Genomic DNA, 24239 nt, shown 5'->3' on the forward strand with positions numbered 1-24239 from the left:
TGAAAGCATACCCACACAGTGACCTGTCCCCTTCCCCACTCTATCCTTGGGCAGCATGGCTGAGTTCTTCATCACTGTTTATTGAGACCTCCTGTCCCTCAAAGCTGACTTGGAGAGAGGGGTAGACCTTAGAGGGGGAAGCTATCTTTGTCCTGGGTGTACAGGACTGATTGAGGGGGACAGGGACCCTCAAAGGGAGGGGGCTGGGACACTCAGGAAGGGTTGGACAGAAGAACAGTAAGGCTTGGGCTGTAGGGAGGATGAGGACAGGGTGGGTGTGGGAGGTCTGGGGAAGAAGCCTTAAACGGACCAGGGCTGGGCTGGGGGCTCTGATAGTGAGTGGTGAGGCACAAACCCTTTTACCGAACCCCGGGTGTCTGAGCTGCCCAGAGGTGGCAAGGTCCTGGCTGGGATCTGTCTCTGAAGGGCAGGGAAAAGGGTCTCAGCTGGGGAGCCGGCCAGGATCACAGGGCTGCAGAGGGACCCTCTGGGAGATCTTGTCCACTTCCAGTTCCCGCTCTGGCTCCTTGGCCTGCTGGAACCTGGGGACAGTGAGGACTTAGGCAAAGTCCTGCTTCCCCAAAGAGAAGCACTGGTGAGGGCCACAGACAGGGACTGACCAGTTTTCTATGTCTTCAATGGTCTCCGGCAGTGGATGATTGAGGGTCTCAGGTAGGAAGAGGGCGGCACTGCCTCCCACGAGGGCGAAGACCCCGTAGATGACATTGGGGATGAAGGGTTGCACCTCGGCCAGGGTCTTCACCATTGGAGCCAACATACTGCCCATGCGGGTCCACAGGTTATTTATGCCCAAGCCTGTTTGCCTGGGAGAGTTCAGAGCAGGGGTTGACAGCCTGGGTATGGGGATCTTAAGGGATGGCACCGGGACACTGGACAAGGGGCAGGAGGAAGCCACAGTCCTACTGACCCTGTGTCCTCTGGTTGGGCCCAGCTTTAGCACCTACCGAATAACGGTGGGATACAGCTCGCTTGTGTAGAGAAAGAGGCAGCTGAAAGAGCTAGACAGACACCCCTTCCCAAACACGGCCAGCACTGTCCTCAGGGTCTGCAGGTCTGCAGAGGGAAGAAAACACATGGGTTTTAGAAGCACTGGATTGCTTTCATTACTTGGCAGACCTTCCCAGTCAACCTGCTGTGGACCAAGCCTTGCTAGATGCACCAGCCTAGGTGATCCTCCTCATGGTCCTGGAAGGGCATACAAGCGATGGTACTGACTTGCCAAGGGCATCAGGTCAGCTTTACCCTCATATTGTCTCTCAGGAGAGACTTTTGTGAAATTTCAGTACTAGGAAAAGCTTGGCTTTGATAACAAGAATTCTGTAACTGGTCTTATTTCCCTCTTTGTTTTGGCTGCCAGGAAGCTCAGCTCCAAACTTAGAGCTGAGTAATAGTTACACTACTATTTCTAATGCTGTGTTTGTGTTTTCCCCTAGCTCCGGTTTCTTAGTCTCGGTTATATTTTGATGTATGCTCCTGTCCTAAGATACTTCAAATCTCTTTAGAAGGAGACAGGTATATCAACAAACCAATGACTATATAAAAGACTTTTCCCAGGTCTTGATGGAGTTAAGTTGTAGGGTTTCAGTTTTCTCCTCAGCTCCACTTGTCCTCTGCAGTGACATCAAACAAACACACCCAGTCCCCAAACAATTCCTCACATTCCAGATACCACCATACATTGCCCAGTCCAAGGCAGACCAGGAGAGGAGCTTTAGCCTCAAGCCCGACTGAGTTCTTTTCTAGATGAAAGGCCTGAGGCCCAGAGAGTTCAACGCAACAGTGGAGGAAAGGCAGAACCACATTCTGTGGCAGCCTGTGATGCCCATGATCATGTTGGCCTGCGTGGGCCCTCCTCCTCTGCGGGCTCTGGGGTAGCCCAGCCTCTCACCCGAGGGCACAAAGATGAGAGCCAAGATGGCCCCTCCTGCCAGGAGCAGAGAAGCAGCCTCCGTGGTGTGCCGGCCCATGTAGCTCATGGAGAGGATAGTGATGAACTTGGCTGGGATGTCAATGCCCCCAAAGATGATCTGGAGAATATAGATGTTGACCCCAAAGTCTTCCACACTCATGGCCAAACTGTAGTAGGCAAAACCAGTGGAAAACCTGAGGAACAGAGAGGAACTGGTCAGCATCGCAGTCAAGTTGGGGCCTCTCCCTGTACTGGCCACAGAGTCACAAGGATGACATGAAGTTTTACTTCTTGTGCCAGGTACCACTAACTGGCAGGAGCTCAGCGGGAGAGTGATTGATGGGCTACGTCAGAGATGGGCCCAGAACTGGGGTGTGGCAGCATAGAGGCCACACAGTTGACCCCAGAGAATAGTGGGACAGTGAGGGATCTCGGAGGATCTTGATGTCATCAAGTTGATTCTGACTCATTGTAAGCCCGTGTGTTATGGAGTCAAACTGCTCTGGAGGGTTTTCTTGGCTGGCTTCTTTACGGAAGCAGTTCACCAGGCTTTTCTTCCGTGGTCTTTGTACCACCCAGGGACTGGCAGAAACCCAAAGGAGGCAGTAAATGATCCTCCTTGGGGTAGGTGTTGCCTGAGAAGGAGCGTAATGTTCAGTGTGGGAGAGGTGGACGTTAAACTGTCTGCATAGGCCAGATGTCCTGCTGCTACCATCTCAGAATTTTGGGATCTCTTTTGAAGGGTCCCTGGGCCACAGATTTCATCCTGCTCATAGGGGGGTGGCCAGGATGAAAAAGGGTCTTGCATCAGGTCAATAAAAGGGATGGAAGAGAAGACTCAGGAGAAACAGAAGTTTCATTTTCAGATCTGAAATCTTGAGGGTGGCTGTGCTCTGTGGGGTCCCAAAGGGCAGACTTGGACCAGCGTAAGGCAGTGACTAGAGGCTCAGCATCCAGAAACTTCTGTGGCTGGGGTGTGAACTGGTGAAGGGGCTGGGAGTTGGAAGCGTTTGCCTTGTGGGTGGGGTGGATGTGAACCCAGAGGGAAGCAGACCCTAGTGGCTGGGCCTGGGTGTGGGGCATGGATGCAGAAGATTTGGGGGACAGGGTGGCCCAGGGGAGGGGGTACTTGATTCCACTTGTAGATGCCCTTGGTCATGGGCCATCACTCCACCCTTGGGTGGGGACAGGGAGAGGTGATGGCTTACCAGGCCAAGGCAAGACAGAAGGTTATGCGGCGTATGACAGGTGTCCGGAGCAAGTCAACTACGCTGTACTTGGCCTTGGCCAAGGAGATCTCTGTCTGCAGGTTGAGTTTGAGCTCCTTGGGGAAGAGGAGAGGGGAGGGGTGCCATTTACGACCAGCTGGAGGGCAGGTGCATGCCTGAGACCTCCTGAGGCACTTGCATAAGGGGGCCCAATATGATGCAGACTTGGGAGCAGAGGAAACTGGAGGCAAGCAGAGGGGACGCCCAAGAGCAGAGCCCAGGGGTCCCAACTTCCAGACTACAATCTCTTGAGACCCTTACCTCTAAGCTGAGCTTTTCTCCTTCCTCCTTTTTGCCGTTGAAAGCAGCCATGCGGCGGAGTATCTTCAGGACTTTGGATGACCTTCCGGACAGGACCATCCAGCGTACAGATTCTGCTATCCACCTGGGGGCCCAGAATCAAGTCACTGTGCCCCCTCCCCCAACTACCCAGAACCCCCTCTGAGAAGCTGGGAGAAAGCCAACAGCCAGGGCAAAGGGGTTGGAGGCCCAGAAATCTGAGCTGCCTTCCTGCAGATTTCATGGAATTAAACTCGGCCAAAATTTGCACCTGGGCTGCCTGCAGCCAGCAGAAATTCCAGCAGTCTCTTCTTCCTCTTTTAGAAACGCTCTCCCTCAGCCTCCCACCTGGGTAGCTTGTTATCTTTGGGCAACTTCCTTAGCTAGGACCCCCAGGCCCTAAGTCAAGGCAGGTGGGGTGTGAGGAGGGGACAGCATGTCTCTTATCTTCCTTAGGCCACATCCCAAGACTCTCTGGTGAAAAAGGAACAGACCTGCTGTCCCGGGAAAGGGGCTTGGGGGTGGGGGCAGAGGGCTGTGTGTCAGGTCATCTTGTGCTAGAGGGCAATGACTCCATCCCCTCCTTCCCTCTGCTCTTCTGTTCCTGAGAGTCGCTGGGAAAAGAGGGATGGAGAAGGCAGAGGAGTGGGGAGAAGGGGATGGCGTTGGAAGGGTCTGATCCAAGGTGGGAGGGATCAGCTCTAGTTTGTAGCCCCTGTAAGCACTTAGGACATGGTTCCAAGTGAGGCCCTTGAGGACACCCAACCTCAGACCACTGCCCCAGATGATAGTAGATAGAAGCTTTCTGGGTCCCTTGCTAAGACGCCTCGGAACTTTGTGGTCTCTGTTTCTGCCCTGACCATCTTCTCAACAAGAATATCAATGACTTCTTCCTAAACCCTCACCCAAGGTCTGGATTGCCTCCTGCACCCCAGACAATAGCAGCAGTGACTTCTAATCAGTGTACCAGGCAGACACACAAACTTCTGATGACCAGCATTCTTATCTCCACTTTACCCAGAAAAATCTTGAAGCTCAAAGTGACTGAGACTTATCTGAAGACACACAGTGAAGGGGCCCAAGCTCTCACGTACCCCTCCCGGCTGTCTGGCTGCCCCTTCTGTGCTCCAGCTCAGTTTGTGGACAGGTCCTGCTTTACGTCCTGCCCTCTGTGGAGCTCTCTCACTTGCTCGCCTGCACGTTGCCCACACCCTTTAAAAGAAGCTTCTATTCTCATTCTCTGGGTGATGAAAATGGTCAAGCACTTGACTGTTTGCTCAAAGGTTGGCTGTTTGACCCGCCCAGAGGCGGCTCAGAAGACAGGCCTGGTGATTTGCTTCTGAACGGTCACAGCCTTGGCGACCTTACGAAGCAGAAGCAGTTCTACTCTGCACATCTGGTGTCGCTCTGAGCTGGACTGGATTTGATGGCAATATCTGAGTTCCTGCTCCCACTTCCAAGCTGACACTCCACTCCAGCTCTGCTTCTTTTTGTATAGCTTTGGGAAATTGCTGCACTGCTCGGAGCCTCAGGTTCCTCATCTGTAAAATGGGAACAATAATGTATCTTTCACTTAGAGACATCATGTGACTCTGAGACAATGTAGGTCAATATGCCCAGAATGGGGCCTTGCATAGATGAGGAGTTAGTCGGGGAAATTTCATTATCTTTTAATTCCATGTTCACATGAACTTTTTCAAGTTCCAAAAAGGGGTGGGTTTAAGACTTTGGTTCTTTCTCTGCACTCCATTATCTCCTGTCTTTTGGTTCCAACCCCTTCTACCTACCTCCTGTTCTTTGTACGTCTTCAGGTTCAACACGTACATAATGGAACTTACCTTGTGCATCAAATGTGCTCCTGTCCCACTCTGGTGCCTTGATCCCCCCAGGTATCCAGGCTGGGGCTCTTCCAGAAACGTTCCTTTCTACCTCGAATTTAGGAAGCTCCCAATTTCTGTGGATTCTTCCTCCAAAGGCCTTTCAGATTTGTCCCCAGGCTTCTCTTGCCTGCCTGTCACCTCTTTTCTGCTTCTTGTTCCTGTCCCTCATCATGTTCACTTGGGTCAGGATGTCCCCCTGGTTCCTTCCTGTTCCACTAGGTGTATTCCCCTCTTCAGGTACAGTAGCCTCTCAGCGTCCCGTGGGCATCTACTCCCACCAGCAGTCTGCCTTTGCTTATATAAGTCTTCCTCTCTGAGTGCCCTTCTCCCAACCTGGGACAGGGGTGCCCACAGACAGACAGAGCTGGCCAGCCTGGGCAGGCAAGGGCTTCCCCTGCTTGGCCTCGGTGGACCTAAGGAAGCAGGTGTCTACCTAAGGGAGCCACATACCAGGACCACAGGAAGGCAATGAAGAAGGGAACGGACACCGTGAACTGTAGCCAGCGCCACTGAGGTATGATGTAGGCCAGTCCAGGCAGGATGAACTGGCCAATGGTGTAGCAGTAGCCAACGTACGTAGACAGGATGGCCCGGAGCTGGGTGGGCACCCACTCAACAACTGCAGGGAGGAGCCCACGGGCTAGATTAGAGTTTGGCTGGAACCCAGGCATTTCCCTCCTGCCTCGAAATGGCTACTCAATCTGATCTTCACCCCTATTTTATAGGTACTGGAATATAGGCTAAAACTAGATTTGTCTGCCTGCTAAGCGCATGTACTTGATCACTGCCTCTCCAGTGGTAAGTGAATTCCCTTGGTTGTACCTCAGTTTCTTTATCTGTAAAATGGGGTTTGGAGTCCTGGTGTGGCACTGTAAGATAAGCACTGGACTGCTAATTGTAAAGTTGACTGTTCAAACCCACACACCACTGCTCGGGAACCCTATGCAGGTTTGCTATGAGTAGGGACAGACTAGGTGGCAATTAACAACACCACAATGAGGAGTGTAGTGTCAGCTCTGTGTGCGTGGACTGAATCAGAACACGTGTGTAGTGGGGTGCCAGGCACACAGTAGGTCCTCTGTATTGATGATTGTTATTAATATATTTAGGAGGGGTCCCTGAATGAAACACACAGTTAAGCACTTGACCACTATCTGACAACTTGGCAGTTCAAATCCACCCCGATGCACCTGGAGATCTGCTTCCAAAGGGCCACAGTCATGAAAATCCTAAACGTGAGTCGTCATGAGTCAGAAGTGACTTGTTGTTGTTATGTGCTGTGGAGTCGGTTCCGACCCATAGCGACCCTGTACAGGGTTTCCGAGGCTGTAAATCTTTACGGGAGCAGAAAGCCTCATCTTTCTCCCACGGAGCGGCTGGTAGTTTCGAACTGCTGACCTTGCGGTTCGCAGCCCTACTTGTAACCATTACGAACAGTAATCCCTATGCTTGCTGGGATTCCTAGCCTCTCTGAGGCTCTGAGAGGCCCAATACCTTAACCAAGCTTTCAGGGAGCCCATGGTTGGCTCAGGCCTAGGACCGCTCTCTCTTAGCTTTTGGCTGGTCCTCTCCAATCTCCCCATCCTCCAGGACACTCACCCAGGATCACCGAGCTCAGGATAATGCCTGAGATGCTGCTGCCGGACAGGAAGCGTAAGATCAGGTAGGTGAGGAAGGTGGGGCTGAAGGCGGTACAGCAGCCGCTGGCGGCCAACAGCAGGTAGCTCCAGGACAGGATTATTTTACGGCCAAACCTGGAGCACAAAGGAGAGGTGGGGCTCTGTTAACTGCTAGCTGCCAAGGCAAGTGACTCTGCAGATCCCAGGGTGAAGGGCTGGGCTCCCCAGCTCCCACGGGGCCAGGGGGCACAGAGCTCCCTCCCCTGGCTAGTGATTGCTTCCTCTCCTACACAGCCTTGCTGGTAATTGCTATTTTTCAACAAGTTTGCAATTAGAGGCTTGAGTTAATGAGTGACCTTCCCAGCTTCAAAGCCTAAGCAGGGGTTAAAGGAGTGCCCTACCCCCCACTGCTGGAAGATTTGAGGTGTCAGGACCCAAGGGGAGAGAGAAAGCTGTGGCCCAGACAGCCAGTGAACACCCAACAGGATATGCCCAAGACCATCAAGAGAGGACCTCCGGTCACCCCCCTCCACCAGAGCTTTGCTCTGAGAGTGCCTGCCTGGGTGGAGTAAGTGACTCCCCTTCCAAGGCCCCACCATCTTACCTGTCAGATAGGTTTCCAAACACGAGCCCACCAATCAGCACTCCGGCCATGAAGCTAGACTGGGCCAACTCCTTCAGTTTGTAGGAGTCACACACCAAGTCCCACTGTACAAGAGAAACGAGGGGCCAGCCTGCTCACTCTTCTGGCAGCTGCCCTTGGTGCCCCTGAGTTTGGCACCCTGCTTTCCAAGTGCCCTGTTCCCCTTCAGTCTGGTCAGGGTTCCTGTGTCTGTCTGGGGCTCTCTGAATTCTGACCCTTGGTTGTGCAATGATAGCATCCTTCAAACATGTGTGGCCTGTCTATGGTTTACAAAGCACACACATCCATGCTTGTCCTCAGCCTTTTCCCTCGGCACCACCAAGCTTGTCTGTGTTTCTGCCATTCCCTTCTTGCCTCCTTCCCCTGCCTCATGTGTCCAAGGATGGACCTTCCACTTCTACCCTTGACATTGCTATTGCCAACCCATCCCCCACAAATGTCCCAAGGTGCTATAAATGAATTCAACCACGAACGGAAATGTTCTTCACCACTCATCTGTCAGTTTGTTGTACTGTGGTGGCTTGCAGGTTGCTGTGATGCTGGAAGGTAGGCAACCTGTATTTGAAATCCCAGCAGGGTCACCCATAGTGGACAGGTTTCAACTGAACTTCCAGATGAAGACAGACTAGAAAGAAGAAGAGCTGGACTACTTCTGAATAGTTTAGCCGCTGAAACCCTTGTAAATAACAGTGGAACACTGTCAGCACCAGAATACTGAATACTGAAACATGATGAAGAGCACCAGACTGTATAGTTAGATAGAGTGCCAGGAGATGAGCCCCTCAGGTTGGAAGGGACTCAAAACATGCCTGGGGAAGAGCTGCCTCCTCAAAATAGAGTTGACTGTGATAACCTGAGTGGAGTAAACCTTTTGGGACCTTCATTTGCTGATGAGGCATGACTCAAAATGAGGCGAAACAGTTGTAAACATCCATGAATAATTGGAACATGGAATATACACAGCATGGATCTAGGAATAGTGCAAGTTGTTAGAAATTAAATGGGACTCATAAGGATCGACATTCTAGGTATTGTTGTTGTTGTTGTTAAGTGCTGTCAAGTCGGTTCTGACCCATACCAACCCTATATAGGGTTTCTGAGGAGTGACTGGTGAGCTTGAACTGCCAACCTTGCAGTTCAAACTGACTTTGTGGTGCACCACACTAACCCACAGTGCCAGTGAACTGAAATAGACTGGTACTGGCCATTTTGGATCTGACAGTCTTATGGTTTACTATGCTGGCAATGACAATTGAAGAGGAATGGCATTGCATGCATCATCAAAAAGAATATTTCAAAGCCTAGCTTGAAGTATAATGCTGTCTGTGATAGGATAATATCCATATACCTACAAGGAAATCAGTGAATGTCACTATTATTCAGATTTATGCACCAACCACTAAAGACAGTGAGGATGAAATTGAAGAATTCTACCAACCACTTTGGTCTGAAATTGACCAAACATGCAATCAAGCTGTATTAATAATTACTGGTGAGTGGAATGAGAATGTTGGAAACAAAGAGGAAGGATAGAACCGATGCTGGAGATTGCATGATAGAATTTTGTGAGACCAATGACTTCTTCATTGCAAACTGACTTTTAAAACAATATAAAAGACAACTGTACACATATACCTTAACAGATGGATTACTCAGAAATCAAATTGACTCTATCTGTGAGAAGAGATGGTGGAAAACTCCGTATTATCAGTCAAAACAGGCCAGGGGCAGACTCTGGACCAGAAAATCAATTACTCATATGCAAGTTCAGACTGAAGCTGAAGAAAATTAAAACAAGTACATGAGAGTTAAAATATGACCTTGAACATATTCCACCTGAATGTAGAGATCATCTCGAGAACAGACTTGATGCATTAGACACTAATGACCGAAAACCAGAGAGTTGTGGGATGACAGGAAGAAAGCCAAAGTCATTAAGAAGACAAGAAAGAAGGAAAAGACCAAAATAGATATCAGAAGAGACACTGAAACTTGCTCTCCAGTGGAGAGATGCTAAAGCAAATGGAAGAAATGAGAAAGTAAAAAAAACTGAACAGAAAATTTCAAAGGGCAGCTCGCCAAGATGAAGTCAAGTATGATAATGAAATGTGCAAAGACTGGAGTTAGAAAACCCAAAGGGAAGATCAGTCTCAGGATTTGTTGGGCTGAGGGAACTGAAGAACAATTTCAGCCTCGACTTGCACTATTGAGTAACTCAGAAGCAGTCAAAAGAAGATCGAAGGAATACACAGAGTCACTGTATCAAAAAGAAATAGTTGCTGTACAGCCATTTGAAGAGGTAATGTATGATCAAGAGCCAGTGGTGCTGAAGAAAGAAGTCCACACTGCACTGAAGGAATTGGTAAAGAATAAGGCCCCAGGAATGGATGGAATACAAATGGAAATCTTTCAACAAACTGATGCAGCACTGGAGGCACTCATTCATCTATACCATGAAATTTGAAGACAGTTACCTGGCCAACTGACTGGAAGAGATCCATATTTGTGCCCATTCAAAGAGAAGTAACCCAGCGGAAAGCAGAAATCATCAGACAATATCATTGATGTCACATGCAAGTAGAATTTTGCTCAAGATAATCCCAAAACTGTTGCAATGGTATATTGATTGGGAACTCTCAGAGGTAGAGCCTGGACTCAGACAAGGACTTGGAATGAGGGATGTAATTGTTGACATCAGATGGATCTTGGCTGAAAGCAGAGAATACCAGAAAGATGTTTGCCTGTGCTTTATTATCTATGCAAAGTCTTTTGACTGTGCAGATCATGATAAAGTAATGGACAACATTGCAGAGAATGGGCCTGGACCAAGAGGCAGTCGTTTAACAGAATAAGGGGACACAGAATGGTTTAAAATCAGGAAAGATGTGTGCTAGGATTATATTCCTTTACCATACTTTTCAATCTGTATGCTGAGCAAATAATTTGAGAAGCTGGATTATATTAAGAAGAATGTAGCATCAGGATTGGAGGAAGACTCATTAACAACCTTCGATATGGAGATGATACAATCTTGCTTTCTGAAAGCGAAGAGGACTTAAAATATTTAATGATGAACATCAAAGACCACAGCTTTCGGTCTTGGTTGCATAATGAAAAATGCAACAACTTGAAGAAAACAAAATCCTTACCACTGAACCAATAAATAATACCATGATAATTGGAGAAATAATTGAAGTTGTCAAAGATTTCATTTTTGTTGGATCCACTATCAGTACTCATGGAAACAGCAGCTGAGAAATTGAAATGACATATTGCACTAGGCAAATCTGTGACACAAGACCTCTTCAAAATGCTCAAGATCAAAGATGTCAGTTTAAGGACTAAGATGCACCATGGTATTTTCAATAACCTCATATGCATGCGAAAGTTGGACAATGAGTAAGGAAGACTGTAGAAGAATTGATTCATTTGAATTACGGTGTTGGAGAAGAATATTAAAGGTACCATGGACTGCTAGAAGAACAAACAGATCTGTGTTGGAAGAAGTAAAACCAGAATGCTCCTTAGATGGCGAGACTTCGTATCTCATACTTTGGACTTATTATCCGGAGGAACCTGTCCCTGAAGAAAGATATCATGCATGGTAAAAGGGAGGGTTGGCAAAAAAAGGAAGACCCCCAGTGAGATGGATTGGCACAGGAGCAGCAGCAATGGTCTCAAGCGTAACAAGGATTTTGAAGATGTCTCAGAACGAGGCAGTGTTTCGTTCTGTTGTGTATAAAGTTGCTATGAGTCGGGACCAACTTGAGGGCACCTAACAACAACAGTGGTACATGGAAGGAGGGTTTGATGATCTTCTTTCATTAAGATTATCACCAGTACACATCAACCACTAATGCCAAAGAAGAAGAAAATGAAAAATTCTATGAGCTTCTGCAGTCTGAAAGTGATCAAATATGCAACCAAGATACATTGATAATTACTGGTGATTGGAATGAGAATGTTGGAAACAAAGAAGGATCAGTCGTTGGGAAATATGGCCTTGGTGACAGAAAAAATACCAGAGATCACGTGTTGGTGTTTGCCAGATCAAATATCTTTTAACAACATAAGCTTAGACTACACATGTAGACATCACCAGATAGAATACATAGAAATCAAATAGACTATATCTGTGTAGAAACAATAGAGAAGCTCAATATCATCACTTAGAACAATGCTACGGTCTGACTGCAAAACAGACCATCAAGCACTCATATGCAAGTTCAATTTGAAGCCGAAGATAATTAAACAAGTCCACGAGAGCTAATATACATCCTTGACTATATCCCAGACCCCCAGTGAGATGGATTGGCAAAATCAATGGGCTCAAGTGTGGCAACATTTGTGAGGTTGAACCAGGATCAGGCGTAAGGTCACTATGAGTTGGTACCAACTTGATGATGAATATAGAGACCATCTCAAGAATAGATTTGATGCAATGAGCACAAGTTACTGAAGATCAGATGAGGTGCAGGATGACATCAAGGACAACATACATGAAACAAACTTGAGGTAATTAAAAAGACAAGAAATTAAAAAGAAAAAATCAAAGTGGATGTCAGAAGAGGCAATGAAACTTGCTCTTGAACATAGAGTAGCTCAAGTGAAAGGAAGAAATGATGAAGTAAAAGAACTGAACCAAAGATTTCAAAAGGCAGCTCTAGAAGACAAAGTAAAGCACTCTAATGAAATGTACAAAGACCTGGAGTTAGAAAATAAAAGGGAAGAGCACACACAGCACTTCTCAAGCTGAAAGAACTGAAGAAAAAATTCAAGCCCCAATTTGAAATATTGAGGGATACTGTCGGCAAAATATCGAACAATCCAGAAAACATCAAAAGAAGATGGAAGGAATATATAGAGGCCCTGTACCAAAAACAACTGATCAATGTTCAACCATTTCTGGAGGTAACGTATGATGAAGAACTCTTGGTACTGAAGGACAAAGTCCAAGCTGCACTGAAGGCATTGGTGAAAAACAAGGTTCCCGAAATCGATGGAATAGCAATTGAGATGTTTCAATAAATGGTTGCAACTCTGTAGCCAGGAAATTTGGAAGCCAGCTGCTGGCCTTGAAGAAATCCATATATGTGCCCATTCCAAAGAAAAGTGATCCAACAGAGTACGGAAATCATTGAACAATATCATTAACATCTCACACAAGTGAAATTTTGCTGAAGATAATAAAAAAAGTGGTTGCAGCAATATATTACAGAAAACTTCTAAAAATTCAAGACAGATTCAGAAGAGGATGCAGGATGAAGGATATCACTGTTGATGTCAGATGGATCTTGGTTAAAACAGAGGATACCAGAAAGATGTTTACATGTGTTTTCTTGACTATGCAAAACATTAGACGGTGTGGATCATAACAAATTATGGATAACATTGCCAAGAATAGGAATTTTGGAACATTTAATTGTGTTCATGCAGAACCTGTACATAGATCAACAAGCAGTAGTTTGAACAGAAAAGAAAATTAAAGTCAAGACAATTCTATGGGACAGTTCTACTCTGTAACATGTGGGGTTGCCATGGTTTTCAGTCAGCTCCTAACTTTCTCTTGCCTCCTGGCCATCAGCACTGGCTTGTATCCAAATCTTTCCTTCTCAACTCTGGTTTCTCCCCTCAGTTCTTCATTGAAACTGTGCTCACCAAAGCCACCACTGCGGTTTTTTTTTTTTCCAGTGAATCCAATGGGACTTGACTTGACTACTTAGCAGCCATTGGTACAGCTGACCTCTCCCTCACCTAGCCCCCCTCCACCTCTTGGCCACTGCTCTTTTTCTCCATGAGCTATTGATTTCTGCCCATCCTTTCAAGTCTCTGTAGGCCTCTTCCCCTGGACACTTCTCTTTGCTCACTTTCCCTAGGCAATTTCACCCACTTCTATGTCTTCATTATTATTATTATTTTTGCAGTTAGGAAATATTTCCAATTTTTATTCGTAATATTGGTAATCAAAGTTGCAAAGGAAGATTTACGGAGCCACGTATCAAGAACAGAGTAAGATGGAAATGAAATACTGCAAAGTCATCTGCAAGAGTTTCCAAGGAGCACACACTAGGCTAGAACTCTAGGGTTAAACTGGGGTTCCATAACAGGTTATATTCATTCCTGCATTTTCTCAATAAGTTCTTCCTTATATTTGCCTTTCTCTTTTCCAACCTGTCGAGATTTGGCTTTGCGTTCAAGAATTTTTTTCCGGTCTTTGTCCAATTTGAGTCTGGTAATAACACCCTTGCTCGGGTGAATGCCCACATGGACAGTTGTCCCATTTGCCTTCTCACGCTGCACCCTCTCGATGTAGATGACATACTTCTTTCTGTACACCTGGACTACCTTGACAATCTGCTGACCTTTGTAGTGTCCTCGAACCACCTGGACCTCGTCGTCCTTGCGGATGGGCATGGAGCGCACGTTGTACTTTTGCCTCAGCTCCTTGGACAGCGGGGACGACATGATCTTCCTGCGCACGTGCGAGGGAGCATTGAAGTGGCGTTTACGGTTCTTGCTGCGATCTGAGGTCACGAAAGGGTTGAACTTCATGGTGACAGTCCGGCGACTGGCGGCCTTGGAAGCTCGGCGCACAAGGGCTTCATTATTTTTTTATGATGAAGATTCCAAATCTTGTCTCCAGCCTAACCTCTCTTTTGGCCTCAAGACCAGTGTATTCATTCAACTGCCTTCTGATAAACACCACTGGATGATGTCAAATAGCATCTCAGAGTCAATGAAACTTGGCATTCGTATCACCTCTATTGTGAGGTCCCAGCTCAGTGATTGGCAACTCTCTCTGACTCCTCTCTCTTACTCTTTCTGCTACTACTGCCCCAGTGAAGGTTTCATCATCTTGCATTTGGATTAATAATGACAGCTGAGGTTTATTGAGGGTTTACTATGTACCAAGGCTTTTGTGTTTATCGACTAATCTAATGGGTGGCCCAACAGTTTATCGTACTGTGGTGGCTTGTGATTTGCTTAAAATTAAGAAAGGTGTGCAACAGGGTTGTATTCTTTCACCATACTTATTCAACCTGTATGCTGAGCAAATAATACAAGAAGCTGGCTTAAATGAAGAAAAACGTGGCCTCAGGATTGGAAGAAGATTCATTAATAACCTGCGATATGCAGATGATACAACTTTGCTTGCTGAAAATGAAGCAGACTTAAAATATTTACTGATGAAGATCAAATAGCACAGCCTTCGGTATGGATTGCATCTCAATGTAAACAAAAATCCTCACCACTGGACCAATAAACAACATTCTTATCAATGGAGAAAAGATTGAAGTTCATTCTTCTTGGATCAACTATCAACACTCATGGAAGCAGCAGTCAGGAAATCAAATGATGTATTGCATTAGGAAAATCTGCTGCACAAGACCTTTTTAAAGTATTGAAGAGCAAAGATGTCAGCTTGAAGACTAAGGTGCACCCGACCCAAGCCATAGTATTTTTAATTACCTCATATGCATGCGAAAGCTGGATAGTGAATAAGGAACACCTTCAAAGAATTGATGGTTTTGAGTTATGGTGATGGAGGAGAATATTGAAAGTGCCATGGGCTGCCAAAAGAACCAACAGATCTGTGTTGGAAGAAGTGCAGCCAGAGTGCTCCTTGGAAGCCAGGATGGCCAAACTTTGTCTCTCATACTTCGGACATATTGTCAGGAGGGACCACTCCCTGGAGAAGGATATCATGTTTGGTAAGGTGGAGGGTCAGAGAAAAAGGCAAAGTGGCAGCATCAGTGGGCTCAAGCGTGGCAACAATTGTGAGGTTGGCCCAGGACAGGGCAGTGTTTCATTCTGTTGTACATAAGGTTGCTATGAGTTGGTACTGACTCAATGGTACCTAAGAACAACAACAACAATGGGTGGCAGTTTGAACCCACCCAGCATTTGAAACTGATGATCTCCCACTAAGACTGCAGTGAAGACGATCCTGAGACCCGAAGAACTAGATGGTGCCCAGCTACCTCTACCAACTGCTCTGAAAAGAACCACATTAGGAAGTCCTGGATAGAGTGGAACAAATGCAAAATTATAAAAAAGACCGGATGTACTGTACTGGTCAACAAGAGACTGGAGGAACCTGAGACACTGGACCTCGGCAACCCTTTAGGTTTGGATCTGAACTCATCCTCGTGGCTCAATTTTTAGCCAAGCGGTAGATAGGTATATAGGGAAGACAAGAATGCTAGTAAGGTATGCTCACTGTGGAATGGTTAACCATTCAAGATCAAAAGGACAACATTTACTTAAGACAAAGTTCAGAAGGTTTGGGAAAGAATGTGGAAGGGAAACAAGAACCACAGGGAGGAAGTGGGATCACTGTTGTTACGTGGAGGGGATTGCAGTCAGTGAGATGAAACCAAGTGTAGGATTTGTGGAATGTAAAACTGATGATCTGCTCTGTAAACTTTCACTCAGTTCATAGTAAAAAGTAAAAAAAAAAAGGTTATAGCAAAGAAAATACTTTGGAGCAGTTCTATTTTGTAACACATGGGGTTACCAAAAGTCATTATCAACACTATGGTAATGGATTTTTAAAATTCCATTTTCTCTATCTCACATGCATTGTTGTAAACACTCACTAAGCCTTCACTCCTTTAGTCCTCACAGCAATCCCATGATGTAGGTGCCACTGTCATCCTCATTTCACAGATGAGGAAGCTGAGGCTCTGAGAGGATTTCTGCAACGACCTTCTGACTGGTATCCCAGCCTCTAGTTGCATCCTCTTCTAGTCAGGATAACATAAATAAATTCCTAAAATACCTTCAAATCATGTTCTCTTGCCTAAAGCACTCAATGACTTCCTCTTGTCCTTTGGACTAAGATGAATCTCTGTTAACAGACTTATAAGGCCCTGCATGCTCTAGCCCCTATCTACCTGTCTGACCTAAGCTGCTAATCCCCCTAAAGCACCCTTTGCTCCAGCCTTCCTGAATTACTTGTGTAATGAAGTGGAGAATGTGATTTATTATAAATGCCTCACAAGAATGTTTGGAAGAAAAACGGTGTGGGGGAAGAGCCACACATCGCAGGAAGCTCTTTCTATGTGCCTCTGTTGGGTGTGAAAGAGGATGGGGGTGGGTGAAAACTCCAGGTCCTTTAGTGGTCTCAGAGTGGCCCAGCATGGCCAGCCTGGTGGTCCCTTCTGGCTGGGCTGGGGGCATGCATGGACCATGAAATGGGCCGAGAGAGGGAACAGGACAAAGGAGGGGTGTGAGGGATGAGGAGCAGTGTGCCAGGGGATGTCTAGAGGAGGCTTCTGAGACTTCATGGTATGCTGGACTCCTGGTGTGGTGTTGTAGGATAAGCATTGGACTACGAAGCACAAGGTTGGCAGTTCAAATCCACCAATTTCTCTGAAACACTATACAGGACTGCTGTGAGTCGGAACTGACTCGACAGCATTTAACAACAACAACAACAACAGCAACAATGGTATGCTGTGTAAAGTCCTTAAGAAAATCGAAAAAAAATGACTTTCCTAGCTAAATTTATCACACATTTCTCTCTTCCATCGCACATTTCCCAGGTCATCCTGTAGCTGAATGGAACCATGTGGTTTTTGACAATGGAATGAGGGTGGAAGAGATGTATTCTACTTCCATCTCATTTGTTTAAGAGGTAATCCCTGGCCTGAACCTACATGTTTTCTCTCCTCCTGTTGGCTGGACTGGTGACAACTAGAATAACCCTTGGAAGCCATGTGTTGAATATGGAAGAGCTTTGGAACAAATGTCAGTCTGGGTCCCAAATGACATTCCTACTAGCTTTGGAGTGGTTACATGAGCTATTCTATATTCTTTAAGCCACTGCTGTATTCTTTAAGGAGTCCTGGAGACCACTGGATTGTTGCTGGCTCTTTTGTTATGTCAGCGTATCCTATCCTAATACATCCCACAAGAAGCTACACATGGAATTTATTACTATGCGAACCCTCAAGAATAGTTAGTGCCTTAGAAATTGTATTCTGTTTGGATTATGAGAGGGTCAATGTCAGACTTGGATTGTTGAAGGCTGCTGCTTTGCTTCATCATTTGAAACTAAACCCACGATGTCTTGGTTTCTGGTTTATACCCTAGGACTTGTGATCATGCAGGCTTGAAGAATAATCTGGTTTTATGCACAGTTATTTATTTTTAAACACAATTTAAGAAAGCCTGCAAACATGTAGGCTGTGGAGTAAGTGTCACCGACCAGTTTCTACCAGAAAATTGATCAATTTACAGGAAAATCATTCCTGGGCCATTCCATTTGAGTCAAGTAGAGAACAAGTCAAAGTTCTTACAATGATGGTATACAAGGTCCTAAACCCATCTGTATCCCCCAGACCTCTCCATTCTCACCTGCTATTACTTTCTCCCTTGCACTCTCCATTGGTCTTCTTGCAGTTCTTTAAACATGCAGGCATGCTGCTGACTTCAGAGTCTTTGCATATGCTATTTTCTTTGTCTGGAATGTTCTTCCATCCAGAGAGTCATTTACCTTGTTTCTTTGCCACCTTTCAATCTTTGTTCTCACGCTCTCTTCTCTTCTTTGACTACTTTATTTAAAGTTGTAACCACAACACTCTCTATTCCTCTATCTTATTTTATTTTATCTAGTGAAGTTATACCATCAGTCACGCTGCTTATTTGGTTTATTATAAAGTTCTCTTCCACGAATAGAAACTTGATATGAGTATGTTTTCTGCACGACTGTACTTCCAGTGCTGACACACAGCAGAAACTCAATGTGTTCTTGTGGAATTGAATGAGTGAACAATCCACAGAAAGAACTGTAGAAATTAGAGATGTGCTCCTCTCCTGATGAGTGGTATTAGACACTAATGACCCAAGACCAGAATAGCTGTGGGATGACATCAAGAACATCATACAGGAAGAAAGCAAAAAAGTCGTTAAGAAGACAAGAAAGAAGGAAAAGACCAAAATGGTTGTCAGAAGAGACTCTGGAAATTACTGTCCAGGGTAGAGATGCTAAAGCAGATGGAAGAGATCAGGATGTAAAAAAGTTGAACAGAAATTTTCAAAGGGCAGTTAGCCAAGACAAAGTCAAGTAGGATAATGAAATGTGGAAAGACCTGGAGGTAGAAAACCAAAAGGGAAGAACACTGTCAGCATTTCTCAAGCTGAAAGCAATGAAGAAAAAATTCAAGCCTTGACTTGAAAGATTGAAGGAACCTATGGGCAAAATTTCAAGAACAAAGATGTCAGTTTGAGGACTACAGTGCGCCCGACCCAACTCTCATATGCATGTAAAAGTTGGACAGTGAATTAGGAAGACCTCAGAAGAATTAATGTATTTGAGTCATGGTGTTGGAGGAAAATATTAAAAATACTGACAGAAGAACAAACACATCAGTGTTGGAAGAAGTACAGCCAGAATGCTCCTTAGAATCCAGGATAGTCAGACTTTGTCTCTCATACTTCAGACATATTACTTGTCACTGAAGAAGGACATCTACTTGGTAAAGTGGAGGATCAGTGAAAAAGAGGAAGTCCCCAACGAGCTGGCAGCAGCAGTGGCTTCAAGTATAGCAACGATTGCTAGATTGGTGCAGGACCAGACAGTGTATCATTCTGTTGGGCATAAAGTTACTGAATTGGTACTGACTTAATGGCACCTAACAACATGGGAAAAATATAGAATGGTACAGAAAGTATAAAAAGAAGATGGAAAATATACACAGAGTCACTTTATCCATAAGAAATGGTTGATACTCAACCATTTCAAGAGGTAACATATAATCAAGAATCAATGGTGCCGAGACCTCTGGGACCATCAACGGAGAAGAGCCGAGAGCGGGACCCTACCCAGAGAAACAGAGATGCCTGAGATAGAGACAGAGATGATGATGTGGAGTGATGAAGCGACTGGGGACTTTGGACCCAAAGAGGGAAAGGGACTGTGGGCAGAAAACTGGGGGCAGGAGGGGGAAGTGTAGGGGGTGGGTTTCTGGGATACACCCTTTGAGTGGTTGATGATGCATGGAGGGGATTGGAACCATGGCAATGAGATGATATACGATGGAATGAATGTAAAACTAAAGTTCCCCTATGTAAACTATCATGTAATTCACAATAAAACATTGAAAAAAAAAAAAATCAATGGTACTGAAGAAAGAATTCCAAGCTGCACTGGCGAAAAACAGGGCTCCAGGGATTGACAGAATACAAATACAAATCTTTCAACAAACTGATGCAGCACTGGAGGTGCTCACTCATCTATCCAAGAAATTTGGAAGACAGCCAACTTGGCCAACTGATTGGAAGAGATCCATATTTGTGCCTAGCCCAAACAGTGATCCAATGGGAAGTGGAAATCATTGAACAATATCATTAATATCACATGCAAGTAAAATTTTGCTGAAGATAATTTAGAAATGGCTGCAATAGCACAGCGGCATATAATGCCCAGAAATTCAAACTAGATTCAGAAGAGGATGTGGAATGAGGGATATCATTACTGACGTCAAATGGACCTTGGCTGAAAGCAGAGAATACCCGAAAGATATTTATTTACTTGGACTTTATTGACTATGCATGCCAAGGCTGTGTGGATCATGACAAGCCATGGATAACATTGTGAAGAAAGAGTAATTCAGAACATGTCATTGTGTTCATGAGGAACCTGTACATAGGTAAAGAGGCAGCTCTTCAAACAGAGCAAGGAAACACTGAATGGTTTAAAATCAGGAAAGGTGTGTGCCAGGGTTGTATCCTTTCACCATACTTATTCAGTCTGCATGCTGAGCAAATAATCTGAGAAACTGGAGTATATGAAAAAGAACGTGGCATCAGGATTGGAGGAAGACTTATTAACAACCTGCGATATGCAAATGATATAACCTTACTGGAATCGAAGATCAAAGACCATAGCCTTCGGTATGGATGGCATCTCAGTGTAAAGAGAACACAAATCTTCACCATTGGACCAATAATTAACAGCATGATAAATGTAGAAAAGATTAAAGTTGTTAAAAACTTCATTTTTCTTAGATCCATTATCAACACTCATGGAAGCAGCCATCAAGAAGTCAAACGATGTATTTCATTAGGCAAATCTGATGCACAAGATTTTTTAAAGAGTTCAGTAGCAAAGATATCAATTTGAAGACTAAGGTGCGCCTGACCCTAGCCATGGTATTTTCAATTGCCTCATATGCGTGTGAAAGTTGGACAATGAATAAGGAAGACCATAGAAGAATTGATGCATTTGAGTTATGGTGTTGGAGGAGAATATTAAAAGTACCATGGCATGGACTGTCAGAAGGAAAAACAAATCTGTGTTGGAGATGCAAGCCAGAATGCTCCTTGGAAGCTAGGATGGCCAGATTTTGTCTTTCATACTTGGGATATACGGCTAGACTTCAGATCTCATACTTTGAACATGTTATCAGAAGGGACCAGCCCCTGAAAGTTGAAAGTCAGCGAAAAAGAGGAAGACCCCCAATGAGATAGATTGACAATAGTGACAGTGACAATGGGCTTAACAGTAGCAACAGTTGTGAGGATGATGCAGGACTGGGCCATCATTCTGGTGTTTTGTTCTGTTGTGCATAGGGTCACTGTGAGTTAGAACCAATTCAATGGCAACTAATGTCAACAACAGTCCTGCAAAGACTGAGCCATGTGGGGTCCTAGAATTAAATTGGGTTACACAACAACCTTTATTGGCAGGTTCTGTCAAGCGGATTTTTGACTCAGAGTGACCCCATGTGACAGAGTAGGAACACCCCACAGTGTTTCCTAGGTTGTGATCTTTTGAGGAGCAGGTCACCAGGTCTTTAACCCATGAAGTGGCTTGGAGGCCACCAACCTTCTGGAGATCCTATCATAGTCTTCATGCTATTAGCTTCCTCTTTGTTTTGGCACGTGTTGTGATAACCATTATTCTCATGATGTTACCAAACCAAAACTAAACCCAACTGCAATAGACTCTGACCTTGGTTTTAGCAACCAAACACATAACCCAAGGTGTCACCATAGCTCCTTAATAACAATCATCTTACCAGTCCTCCAAAACTCACATCTTTCCTGAGTGCCACACACATATTTTCTAGGGGCCTGGTACAAATGGATAGCCAATAAATATTCGTGAAATGGAAAAATAACTGAGTACAAGTACTTCCTCATGTTTCTGTCTACACCCAGCATCCTGCTCCGGTTCTTACCTCCAAATGGGACATATTGCCAAGGATTCAAGCTGCTTATTGACTTGTCTGTCTCTCCCATAGTCTGAAACCTCTGAGATGGGCAGAGATGGACTCATTTGACTTTTTATCCCTAGCCGCTAGCCAAGTCATTTGTACACAGTAAATGTTAATGTTTGCCCAATGAATAATTAATGCGTGAACAAGGCTGAGTTATATACATATTTTACTGATGAGGCCCAGAGAAGGAAAAGTGGTGTTCTGCTTACTACAAAACACACTGCTAGCAAATCAATTCTGACACATAGCGATCCAATAGGCTAGAACAGAATGACCCCACAGGGTTGCCAAGGCTACCAATCTTTACAGAAACAGACTGCCATGTTTTTCTCTCATGGAGTGGTTGGTGGGTGGAAACTGATGATTTTTTGGTTAGCATCTAAGTGCTTAACCTCTGCATCACCAAGGATCCTTGACTTACTGGTGGTTGTTGTTGGTGTTGTTAGGTGCCATCAAGTCAGTACTGACCCATAGCAACCCTATGCACAACAGAACAAAACATTACCCGATCCTGGGCCAACCTCACTACTATTGCCACGCTTGAGCCCATTGATGCTGCCACTTTGCCAATCCATCTCACTAGGGGTTTTCCTCCTTTTCTCTGACTGTCCACCTTACCAAACATGACATCCTTGGAGAGAGCCAAACAGTCACTGAGCTTCCTAGGACTCCTATATGGTCTTGGCATAGCCTTGGTTGACCTCTTCCATGAGTTAATGCAACAGAATGTGAAGCTGTTTCAACTGCAAAGTTGGTGGTTCAAGCTCACCAGCTGCTCCTTGGAAACCCTATACAGGGTCGCTATGGGTCGGAACCAACTTGATGGCACTTAACAACAAATATCCAACTCTTGGCAGCTCCACATAGAGTTCTTGCTTCTACTATCCTAGTGTGAGGTTACTGACCTCCTTTCTTGGAGTTTTCACTGGTTCAGGGAAGGATGGGAAGCTTACTATATGTCGTTCTCACAGGCTCCAGTACCACGAAGGGGACAGGGGAGAAAGAAAAGGGCGACTACACTCAGGAGCAATTATCTTTGCAAATAATGCCATAATAACTTTATGAGGAACCCAAACTTAAACCCATTGCTGTAGAGTCGATTGCCGCTCCTAGCAACACTGTAAGACGGAGTAGAGTTGCCCCATAGTTTTTCTAAGGGTGCAAATCTTTACTGGAACCAACAGCCACACCTTTCTCCTGTGGATCTGACTGACAGATTGGAACAGCTAACCTTTGGGTTAGCAGACAAGTGCTCAACTATGGCACCACCAGGGTTTCTACTTTATGAAGTTGTTTTTAATAAAGCAACATTGAGTCAGTTCTGACTCACAGCAACCCTGTATACAGTTTCCGAGGAGTGGCTGATGAGTTTGAACCAATGACCTCATGGTTCAAACTGACCTTGTAGTCTAGTACGTTACCCTACAGTGCCACTATTGTTTCCCCCTTTTACAGATGAAAAACCTGAGGCTCAGAGGTATGTAACTTGCCCAAGCATATCTTCACCCACTTCAGGGAAGGAGCACAGACCCAGGTCTACTGGTCTCTAGTTGGTGCTCTTGACCATAGTGCTCCAATGCATCATTGTTGGCTTGACTCTGAGCCCTGGGCTAGCAGAGAGGACTCAAGAAATGACAGCTGTCATTGTGGTCATGGGAGGCTAGGGCCAAAGTTGGGGCCAAGAGAGCCAATCTGATACCAGGTCTAAACGAACAGGCTCAGGACTTGGAGCAGCAGCAAGATCCAAAGCCAGGAGGCCCCTCAGAGGGCAAGGCAGAAGGTGGGTCTTAAAAGGTCAGAGAGAACCAATCATAATCAAGACCTTGGGCAGCAGGACGAGGGGCCTACTGTGTATGCCTTGGGGACTGACTCTAGCAGTAGGCGCCATATATGGTCCCTGCTACCAGAGCAAAGTACAGCTGGTCTGAGTTTGGGGGGCTTTTGGAGCCAGGATACAGCTTGAGGAAAAGTACTGTCCACTCTTGGACCCTTGATGGGTTCTGGCACAAGGACCTGAGAAGACTGTCAGGTATTGAAGGGAAAGTCAAAAGGTTGTTGGTGTCCGGCTTGGTCACTCAATAGCTGTGGGTTCCTGGACCAGTTACTTAAACTTCTCCATGGCTCAGTCTTCCCATCTGCTTTTTGAAGGTAATATTAGCACTGAATTCTCAGCATTTGAGTAATGGCAATGAAGAAGAATGTTAAAAGTCCCATGGCCTGCCAGAAGAACAAACAAATCTGTGTTGGAAGAAGTACAGCCAGAATGCTCCTTAGAAGCCAGCATGGTCAGACTTCGCCTCTCATACTTCGGACAGGCTATCAGAAGGAACCAGTTTCTGGAGAAGGACATTATGCTTGGTAAAGTAGAGGGTTAGCACAAAAGAAGGAAGAC

General features: G+C 45.5%; 1 protein-coding gene across 1 annotated transcript in view; it reads right to left on the bottom strand.

Moving 5' to 3' along the window:
* Nucleotides 1–442: 442 nt before the first annotated feature.
* Nucleotides 443–24239, bottom strand: part of SLC22A8 (solute carrier family 22 (organic anion transporter), member 8) — a 42468-nt gene continuing 18671 nt past the window's right edge. Inside the window, exons 2-10 of the mRNA XM_006875063.1 lie at nucleotides 7581–7684; nucleotides 6957–7111; nucleotides 5808–5976; nucleotides 3460–3583; nucleotides 3139–3254; nucleotides 1910–2124; nucleotides 966–1074; nucleotides 621–824; nucleotides 443–542 (exon numbers count right to left, since the gene is read on the bottom strand). Coding sequence (XP_006875125.1) covers nucleotides 443–542; nucleotides 621–824; nucleotides 966–1074; nucleotides 1910–2124; nucleotides 3139–3254; nucleotides 3460–3583; nucleotides 5808–5976; nucleotides 6957–7111; nucleotides 7581–7684 — 1296 coding nt within the window. The remainder of the gene's footprint in view (nucleotides 543–620; nucleotides 825–965; nucleotides 1075–1909; nucleotides 2125–3138; nucleotides 3255–3459; nucleotides 3584–5807; nucleotides 5977–6956; nucleotides 7112–7580; nucleotides 7685–24239) is intronic.

Source organism: Chrysochloris asiatica, unplaced genomic scaffold, assembly GCF_000296735.1.
Source record: "Chrysochloris asiatica unplaced genomic scaffold, ChrAsi1.0 scaffold00310, whole genome shotgun sequence".
In the NCBI taxonomy this organism is placed as follows: domain Eukaryota; kingdom Metazoa; phylum Chordata; class Mammalia; order Afrosoricida; family Chrysochloridae; genus Chrysochloris; species Chrysochloris asiatica.